The following is a 10862-nucleotide window of genomic DNA, read 5'->3' as shown; positions in this document are numbered from 1 at the left end:
TGTTTCTCCATGACTGGGATGAACAGGTGGTCTCTTCCCTGCTCCTTGGTGAGGGATTACCAGGGCGACTTAGGGTCTCTAGGAATCCTGAGTATGAGTCGTCCTACCATCGGGGTCCACTCATACAGTGAGGAGTCAGGGAGAGGATTAGGGATGCTTTAGGAGGTGACCTGCTCCCTTATTACTCCTTTTGGCCAGGCTGATCCCCTTTTACCCGTCGACACCGCACGGTGGGGGGTTTCCCCCACTCCCCGACGTGACAATTATTGTTATATATTTTTAGTATCTTATTGCATGTCTGTCTATTTCAGTATTGATTGGAGCAGTATTATGTATTCAGCATTTATTATTATTTTATGTATCTAGAATAGGCCACTGAACATACTTATTGGGCACCTTATCACGGTTTGCCCACGTCACCTGTTTTCAGGGCCATCCTAGGGTAAATAGGAGGTTCCTGAATACAGGATCGACCCTATCGGGGCAGCCATTCCGTTCTCTAGGCAGGGACATATAGTATAGGGTGATTATCAGGGAAAGGTCCCCAACCGACTACCACCACCCTGTCCCTTCTAGCATCTTGGGGGATTAATGACCATTGTGTCCCTATCTTATTTACTATTATTTGTTTTTGTTTACTATATGTTAATTTGTTTGTGGGGTTGTATTAACCAGTATATTATTATATTAAGGCTACGTTTTAGATTCGGGTGGTACTCTGTGATGAGCTTTTAAAAAAAAAAAAAACAAGCAGGTTGCAGCTTTTGGCGTTTTTTTCTCTAACAAATCTTTTTCTGTAAGGAAAAAAAATGGTTCCAAAAAAGCGCCATACCGCATGCCATAAACGGCATGCTGTATGGAAAAAAAATGAAAACGGTTTTCTCTTTAAAAAAAAAAAATGATAACCGGACTAAATTTTATGTGTGAAGAGGACAGAGCAGAATCAAGGCCACGTAGGGTGGTGAGGTCCTGTTCAGAACTCTGTATGAAGCAGGGGTCACTGTGATGTCCTAGCTTCAAGGTCCACAATGATGGAAGTGAGTGCAGCCATGTTGGGGGACAGGATCAGTACAAGGAGAGGCACAGCAGGGGACAGCAACGCAGCTGCCCCTCTAACAATATATTTGTAGGTTGATTGTACATTTCTACAACCTCTGGCTGTTGTGAAACTTCTTCATTTCTATGGGGGTTCCAAGAACAGCCAACCATGTGTGCATGCTGGGAGTTGTAGTTACACACCAGTTTGAGTGCCACAGGTTGCTGAGTGTTTAATTACCCTACAGCACCCCCACAGGGGAAATAAAGCACTGCAAAGTTGCTATTGAAATTAACAGGCTTTCATTGTATGGGTCTGACGCACAGGTACTCGGAAACTGGCTGGAGCAGGCCCATACTAATTTTTGCAAAGGGGCCCTGTGAGATCTGTGCACGCCCCTGACTGATCTGCTTTGTCAAGTAAATAGAAATTTTACACCCTAACAAGATGTAACACCGGCCACAACAGGCAAAACAATGGCTGACCTGTTGGTCTCCCAACTGTATTGGAAAGCCATTGCAACCTGCTGTCGATCTGCCGAGGTGGTGACAGAGGAGCAGCACCACAGTTCCCGCACCTTCTCAGTGCTTTGCATTTGATGTTTTAGTGCAGATCATTTGCATATTGTAATGGTTTTGTATTCACGTCCACTTACTTTAATTACCACTTGCATTCCTCGTCCACTGATTATAAGTGATGTGTTCCGGCATACATCGGTTTATCCAACTAATCAAGAATTTGCAATACAGAATAATGAAGTCATTTGGCTTAATCACTCATCATTGTTCCATTACTGCAGAACTTTGCTTGAGGTTGATTCATTCCATTTTATTTCTCTTCTTCTCCTAATTGTCCCTTTCCATTGTGTTGTCGTTTAGCCTTGAAATCTCCAAACTTGACCTAATTTTTTGAAATGAACCAGTCGGATGCAGCTGCTCACAACGAATGCCTAAACTACGTCAACGTGGACAATGGATCTCTGTGGAACGAAAGCGTTGGCTCCAACACCTCCCGAAGAACTCTGCATCACCTCTTTATTGGAGCCCAAAAGCAGGAACCCAGTCATGTGGCCATTCCGGCCACTATTTTTTACAGCCTCCTCTTCCTTTTCGGTATGTTGGCCAACGGGCTTACCATCCTTACTTTGATGAGAAACAGTAGGATGAAAGTGAGCGCCATCCGCTTCTACCTCTTGAGTTTGGCCTTGGCCGATATTCTACTTCTGCTAACGATCCCAGTGACTTTGTACAGGTACTTCTGGCAATATTACCCTTGGGCTCTGTCTGACACGGTGTGTAAACTCTATTTCATGATCAGGCAGGTCTACTGTGCCACCACCAGTTGGACCATCGTTGCGCTCACTTCAGAGAGATACTTTGCCATATGTCATCGCATGTGGTCGATCACCGGACTTCGTAAATCCCGCATGGCTTATTTATTGGCCTTCATTTGGATTTTGTCCTTCCTCAGCACTATACCTGTGGCTATTGTATATGGTGAGTCTTCAGCGTGTATCCTGGACTACACCGCTACTTCTCAGGACAAGGTTGTCCTTGACTCCACAGTGTGTGAAATGCTGGAACCAAAACCATATATCGTTTATAAAAGCATCATGCAAATTCGGAGCATCTTGTTCTTCGTCGTGCCCTTGGTTGCCATCATTATTTTTCACCTCCTGATATTCCATCACTTTAGAATGAACCACCGGCAGAGGGAAATGATTGGGCTCACAAGAACACACTGGCAATTTTCTTCAAAGCATATGAATCAGCCTCGTAGTCAGCCATTGTCAGAAAGAAAGGCTCGTCAACTTATGGGTAAGAGTCATTTCAGGAGTGTAAATAGAGGTAGACCATGTGGCTCCAATGGGGTCCTTGAAGGGAGTGGGCCCAGACACTGGGTGGCAAGAACCTGGGCAGGACTGTGCATTGGTATCAAGCAAAATTGTGGCAAAGGGGTTCAATAGTCATGAAAAGGTGCGAATGGAAACAAAACACTGGGACCTTCTGTTCTTAGTGCAAAATCCAGCACCATAAGTGGGTGCCCATTATGATCCTGGTCATGGGGAATCAATTTTTATTGGTATACCACTGACTGCACTACAGAAGCAGATGAATTCATGAGTTATTCCAAGGAGATAATAAAAAAAAAAGGGTCAGAAAGTAAAAAATAATAAGAATTACTCATATCCACGGATCCCCCAGTCCCCGCTGCTCTCCACTTCCTGGTATTGGGTTGTCCCACTGGAAAAGGAGAGAAAGACTGCTTCGCCAGTCGCTGGCCTTAGCTAGTGATTTGCTGGGCAGGCCTTTCCTGGCATTTGTGACATCCGGAGCCAGGAACAAGATATGGAGAAGAGAGGAGACCAGAGGAGCATCAGCAGATTTTTTATTTCTCATCTCCGACAACCCCTTTTATCCTTTAATGTTTTATATCTCTGGTTGTCAAGTCAATGTTCACACTTATACAAGTAAAACAATCATTTCATCAGATATTTTCTAAAAGTAGACATCAAGCACTTCATAATCACGGGCGCCTTCATCCAATTTTGCATCAAACAGTAATGTTCTTTAAAAACAAATTATTAGTATTTACCTGAAAGCACCATTAGCCCTTTAAAGGGGTATTTCCCATCTTAGACAATGGGGGCATATCGCTACAAGGAGAAAAGAGCCGGGGAGAGTTGTGGCTGGAGGACCCCGGATTTCCCGGGGTCCGTCCACCACCAGGCACAGCTCCCCGCCTCTCCCATTGAAGTGAATGGGAGCACACCGCGCATGCGCGGCCACCGCTCCCATTCATTTCCATGGGGCCGACGGAAATAGCCGAGCCAGCTGGCTCGGCTATTTTCGGCGGCTCCATAGAAATGAATGGAGGGCGGCAGGCCATGTGCAGTGCGCCCTCCTCAAGTTTCTCCGCTCCGTTCTTTTTGTATGTGCGGGTCTCAGAGGTAGGACCCGCACCTATCAGACAATGGGGGCATAGCCTAGCGATATGCCCCCATTGTCTCAGATGGGATAGCCCCTTTAAGTCCCAGTGTCGTACATGTATGGAGTAAGGAGGGGCTTTAAATATGGCACCCGTTCGCGAGCGGCCACCATAGACGACGTGTCTCTGCTGTTTCAAACCCTAACCCAGGCGCTAATGTTTGCAATCGGCGATACTGCAGATCGCAGACATTTAACTCTTTAGATGTCGGGGGTCAAATGCAACCACGCCATCTTAATGCTGAAAAACCGGAAGTGCGTGCTTTCTTGTTAGGAACAGCTACCCCTTGCGGTGAACAGGGGAAGGTGTTCCTTTGCTGTGATGCACTGGGGTCTCTTCAGAGCTGTAGTTCTTATGCAGGCCAGCAGGTGGAAGGCCTCCATAGGATAACCACAAATGGGGCTTAGATTGTAGTTCTTTTGAATTACAGGGTAAATGAAAAGCAATCAGAAGACTGCATATGCTAGAGTCTTTGGAGGGGGGGGGGGGGAGCAATAGTTGAAAAAAAAAAGTTAAAAGTTTTAAACTATTTTATAAAAATGTAAAAAGTTAAATCACTTTCACCAGAATTAAAATAAAAATAAATAAACAATTAAAAAAAATATATATAAACATCATGGGCATCATGTCATCTGCTGATGACACAAAGATAGGTAACAGGGTTGATGTTCCTGGAGGGAAACGCCAAATGGAAAAGGATTTAGGAAAACTAGAAGAATGGTCAGAACTCTGGAAACTGAAATTTAATGTGGATAAGTGCAAGATAGACTTAACTATAAAAAAAGTTATGGGGTTCTGAATATGCCAAAAACACACCCTTTTTGGGATATGCTGGGACCATATGTGTGAGCATAGTGTCTACGTTCACTCGAGGTACATTCAGGCCTTTAAAAGTTTACCAAAATTTGCTCCATTGATCCGTGCGTGGCTGAAAACATCCGATGTGGGGGGGGGGGAATTAAAATGATTACTGCCCTTTAAAAATTGGTTCTGGAGTTCCAGAGAAAAAAAAGACTCTTAGGGCTCATGCACACAAGCGTGTGTTCCCCATGCAGGTGGACCGCAAATAGTGGTCCGCAACGCACGGGTACCGGCCGAGTGAGCAGCGTTTGCAGATGCAAACCTATTCAGTTGAATGGGTCCTCAATATACATTCCAACACCACAAAAAAAGATAGAACATGTTCTATTCTTTTGCGGTGCGGAGGCACGGACTGTAATCCCACAGAAGTGTTTTTCGTAGTGCTTCTGAACTGTGCCTCTGCTCCACAAAAGACAGGTGAAGTCCTATCTTCTATCATGTGTTGCGAATTGCAGACCCATTCAAGTCACTGGGTCCGCACCACGAGTGCACACGGCCAGTGCCCATATATTGCAGACTAGCCATGTACTGATGGATATCATTTTAATCACCAGGATCAACCCTACTAGCAGTAGCGTACTTTCTATGGAGGCAGACCATGCAACTGCAATGGGGCCAGCCCTGAACTTCTTTCTCTTCCTGATGTAAAAACACTACATTTCCATGCAGCAACCACTAGGGGGAGCTCAGTGCAAACAGATGATTACAGTAGCTGTCTAAATTCCTAAGCACTGAGCTCCCCCTAATGGTGGCTGCTGGCAGAATTGAAGCAAGAGATTTATCCCTGTATTTATTCCAGTTGTCTGGTGTGACAAATATGATGGTCAGAATGAGCGCAATACTAAGTTTTGCTATGGGGCCCTATGAGATCCATGTACGCCCCTGCAGTACACCTGATTTAATAGGGTCGATCCAGCTGATGTGCTCTCTAGAGCAATTTATCCATTGTAAGAACCCTGACAAACAGCATCCCACTTCTGAGCTCCTGTGAATATGACAAAGGGGGAGTGAGAGATTGGAGAGAACTATAGTCAGGTTGGAAATATGTAGAACCTGGCATTTATTAAGTCAGTTCTAGTCGGTTGCCGGGAAACCTGCTGATACATTGTTGACATTAGTAGATCTGGCTACATTGTAAAATAATTTGAACAGAAAGACATAGTTATATAAAATGTCAAAAATAAATGCAAGGACTTTTCTAAAAAGCCACCATACAAGGTAAAATTTGTTCGTCAATATAAGAGGGTGCGAGGGTCACCCCAAAACATATCACATACAGCATACAGACACAACGTAGAATGCAAAAAAAAATTCCCCCCTTTGTACTGGGGTCCCCTGATGTATCCCGTTGGGGTAGAGCAATAAAATTTCATATATGGACTTTTGACCCTGATATCTAATCCTTCACCGCAGTGGGTGACGAATTGTCTGTAATGACATCCCTGACCAGCCATCGGCTGCCACAGTTATACGTCCAGGTACCAAACACCATGAGTTAAAGGGGTATTCCTGTCTTTTATTGCTAAAATATGCCATCAGTTTATGACTGGATATGTTTATGTCCCTTGGATCTTGAGAATGAGAGGTCACAGTCACCCTCTGGCCACCAGCTATGTAGGGAAAACTTAGAAAGGGAGGCCGTCCTAATCTAGCGCTGTCCTCTTCATTCCCCGGCGGGTGGGGTCCCTCCGATCATAAAGTGATTGCATATCTTAGCAATACACCGTCACTCTATATAATGGGAATACCTCTTAGGCCTCTTGCACACGAACGTATTTTCTTTCTGTGTCCGTTCTGTTTTTTTTGCGGACCATTCACTTCAATAGGGCCAAAAAAAAAAAAAAAGTTACTCCGTGTGCATTCCATTTCCGTATGTCCGTATTTCCGTTCCGCAAAAAAATAGAACATGTCCTATTCTTGTCTGCATTACGGACAAGGATAGGACTGTTCTATTAGGGGCCGGCTGTTCCGTTCCGCAAAATACGGAATGCACACGGATGTCATCCGTATATTTTGCGGACTGCTAAATACATACAGTCGTGTGCAGGAGGCCTTAGGCTGGGTTCACACGAGCGGATGCCGTGCGTGGCATCCGCTCCGTGAATGACAGCCAAGACCCGATGCAGACTGCAGAGGGCATCCGCTCGTGTGAACCCAGCCTTAAACAGTGACTTCCATCAGTGATTTTGAGTCAAAACTAGGTGCGGCTCTAAACATGGAGCAGGTGCAGATCTTTCCCTTAGGGCCCATTCGGACGGTCGTATGAACGGGTCTGTACCCATTCCACAATTTTGCGGAAAAGGTGCGGACCCATTCATTTCAATGGGGCTGCAAAAGATGTGGACAGCACACCGTGTGCTGTCCTCATCCGGGGTTCCATTCCACGGCTCTGCGGAAAGGATAGAGCATGTCCTATTCTTGTCCGCAATCTGCGGACAAGAATAGGCATTTTCTATTATGGTTGCAGCCATGTGCGGTCCACAAATTGCGGAACGCACATGGCCGGTATCCGCGCCAAAACACTACGGCGTCTGAATAATGTCTGTGGAGGCTCTAATCCTGGTTTTGGCTCACAATCAGTGATGAAAATCACTGACCAAAAACACTGACGTGTAACTGTAACTCTTTAGGGCTCATGCACACTAACGTTTTTTCAGTATACTGGCCACTTTTTGAGTTTAGCATGCGTTACTTATACTGAACCATTCATTTCAATGGGTCAGCCCAAAAAACTGAAGTGTCTCCGTATGCATTCCGTTTCTGTATTTCCGTTCCGTTGAAGGATAGAACATGTCTTATTATTGCCCGCAAATCACGTTCCGTGGCTCTATTCGAGTCAATGGGTCCACACAAAAAACACAGAACACATACGGAATGTACTCCATATGTCTTCCGTATCCGTTCCGTTTTTGCAGAACCATCTAGTGAAAATTTTATGCCCAGCCCAATTTTTCCTATGTAATTACTGTATACTGTATATGCCATACGGAAAAACGGAACTGAACCAGAAATACTATTGAAACAAAAATTGGAAAAACGGCCCTGCAAAACACTGAAAACGCCATACGGTCGTGTGCATGAGCCCTTAAAGTTTTTTTTTTTCTTCCAGGATTTGAATATTGATGACCCATCCTCAGGACACCCGGGAACCCCTCCAATCAACTGGCTCAAGTGAAGGCCGCGCTCTGTGCCAGGGCAGCCTTCTCTTCGCTGTTGACATCCCATTCACTCCTATGGGACAGCTCCTTCCTATATACACGTACTTGTATATTACAGAGCTGTCCCATAGAGTATGGCTTGTAATTACACTGCTCACCACTGCAATATCGACAGCGAGCAGGTAGACAATGAAGCGAGTGCAGCCTTCCCTTCAACTAAGGGCTCATGCATATGACCGCGGGCGGCCCAACGTGCACAGCATTATTGTAATCTACGATGTTTACCGCTCCGGGACATATGGCCCGCATGTCTCGGAGGGCATACGGTTGTGTGAATGAGCCCTAACTGATCAGAGGGGGGGTCCGACACCCGATGCTATCCTGAGGATAGGTCATCAATATTAAAATGCCAGAAAACCCCTTTAAGTCAACAGGATTACAATACCAGATGTCGGTCATGGGCAAGCTGATTTTTTCCCCCCTCATTTTGTACAGTCCCTATACTGGTGCACTATATTGTACGTATCGCTTACCAGCAGGTCTCTGTTGTTTACAGGTGCGGTGGTGGTGGCGTTCTTCTTGTGCAATTTTCCAGACACGGCGTCCTCCCTCATGCAGATCTATATAGATAACTGGAACACCTATGTGCTGAAGGTCTACACCTTACTGAAGACTTACCTCTCGCTGCCACTCTGGTATCTCAATAGCGCTCTGGACCCAATCCTGTTTTGCATCTCGTCTACGTCTTTCCGCAGTGCGTGCAGGGAAACCCTATCGGCAGTTCCTCCCTGGCAGGAAAAATCTGCAGACGGACCACATCACATATCCCAAGCCTCCGGTGTCCGGTCCGGAGGATCTTCCCTGTTGTCGGCACCCAGCACACGTTCAACATGGACCCTGAATTCCAATGAAGGAGAATTGAAAGTGAGCTCAGGCCAGGCTTGCAATAGTGACCCCAAACTTTTATTCTTCAGGCACCTTGATGTGATGGAAGTAAGGGACTTCTCTGTGCCATAAGACGTCTGTTCATGAAACAGTAAATTATCTGTGTGCAATTTGCAGGGCTGTCACGCTGTAAAGAGCAAGGGTGCCCGCCCTCGGTGCACCTAAGTACTCATTGGCTTGGACCCGCCCTCAGTGCACTGAACTGCTCATTTGCATATTGATTAAAAGCCCTTTTTCTCCACAATGAAGCAACAGATTCAGCTGAGCTAGCCCCACAAGACACTGTGCCTGATGCAAATTAATTTCTTCCTGACAAACGATCATCAGTGTCTTATGGGATTGTCATCAGTACATGTCATGGAACATGATGCAACGACTGGTAGTTTTTTCTGCAGAAACAGCGCCACTGCTGTCCATAGGCTGTGTCTGGTATTGCATCTCAGCCCCATTCACTTGAGTAGAGTAGATGCGTAATGCCTCAGGTAGCCCACAGGCAAGAGGGGCGCTGTTTCTGGAAGAAGGCAATCATGTTTTTGGAATCGCGCGCAATCCCCCTTTAATTCAAGGACTGATATGTTTACACAATGCCTCCTTCTGCATCACCAGCAGCAGTTGAAATCCAGGGTACACGAGGACCACCGATGGACCTTCAGCAATTTCATGGACTAGAAATGTAAATGTGCTGATATTTGGATGTTTAGTACAAATGACTATTGTGATATGTTCCTCTGACCTTTCCGTTTCGAACTTAGCTTTCATGGTTGGCCCGGAGCCCGATATCAAGAATTTAGCTTTGTTTTTCCTTTGTTTCGTGGCATGCAAGTAGTGGCGGCATGTATTGTTCTGTGTGTGGCGCCGACACACTGGTCATGGCCGTGCTGGGTGACAGGCGGGACTTTTCTCTGTTCCGTTTTTTACATTTATATTTTTAAGCACTGACAATTGTAATATTTTTACTTAAAAATAAAAGGAATTGAATCATTTTGTCTTTTCATGACATAAAAAAGATGCTGCCATACAGCATGAAGCTACTGGACCTAATGTCAAATCTATTGCAGGGCCCCCTCCTACCATGTGCCATTAAAGGGAACCTGTCACCATGGAAACGCAGTGCAAGAGCAGGAGGAGCTGAGCGGATTGGTGTGTAGTTTTGAGGAAAAGATTAAAAAAAGTTTGTAGTTTGCATTCATTTATTTATTTAATTTATAATTCATTTTATTTCATTTAAAGCTCTGCTTAGGAGAGTGGGCAGTCCTAGGTGACGGGACCGCCCACGTGACTCCTAAGGGCCCATTCACACGTCCGTAAGTGTTTTGCGGATCCGCAAAACACGGACACCTGCAATTTGTGGACCGCACATCACAGACACTATAATAGAAAATGCCTTTTCTGGTCCGCAATTGCGGACAAGAATAGGACATGTTCTATTTTTTTCAGAAACGGAATTGCGGATCCCGAAAATGCGGAAGCGGGTCCCGGAAATGCGGATTCGCATCCGTTCCAGCCCTTATTGAAAGTGAATGGGTTTGCAAATTGCGGAACGAATGCGGACCCAAATTACGGATGTGTGAATGGACCCTAAGCCAAAGTTTAAAATGAATAGATTACAGGTGTTACTGAAAAGCTATTTATTAATCTGCTCGGCTCCTCCTGCTCTGTAACATTCTGCCTGCAGATTTTAGGCTCCTTTTACATTCAAAGTATCACTTTTTTTTTACAAATTAGAACCAGATACATAGGTGGTCATTTATTAAAGGGAACTTGTCACCTGCAAAACGCATATTAAACCGACCACAGTACCTTACAGTGTCCCCCCGTGTGTTGCTAATCATGTTTTTCTTTCCTCTTTGTGTTTCTTCATACTTGTTAAAAGC

At 45.2% G+C, this 10862-nt stretch overlaps 1 protein-coding gene across 1 annotated transcript; it reads left to right on the top strand.

Moving 5' to 3' along the window:
* Nucleotides 1-1949: 1949 nt before the first annotated feature.
* On the top strand, nt 1950-9060 carry LOC121004899 (neurotensin receptor type 1-like). Its single transcript, XM_040437326.1, has 2 exons — nt 1950-2853; nt 8600-9060. Exons 1-2 carry the CDS (start codon nt 1950-1952, stop codon nt 9058-9060), a joined length of 1365 nt encoding a protein of 454 aa, XP_040293260.1.
* The last annotated feature ends 1802 nt before the right edge of the window (nt 9061-10862 follow it).

This window comes from Bufo bufo, chromosome 6 (genome assembly GCF_905171765.1).
Source record: "Bufo bufo chromosome 6, aBufBuf1.1, whole genome shotgun sequence".
Taxonomy (NCBI): Eukaryota; Metazoa; Chordata; class Amphibia; order Anura; family Bufonidae; genus Bufo; species Bufo bufo.
The sequence above is the reverse complement of the archived record's forward strand: the minus strand, read 5'-3'. Positions and strand labels throughout refer to the sequence as shown.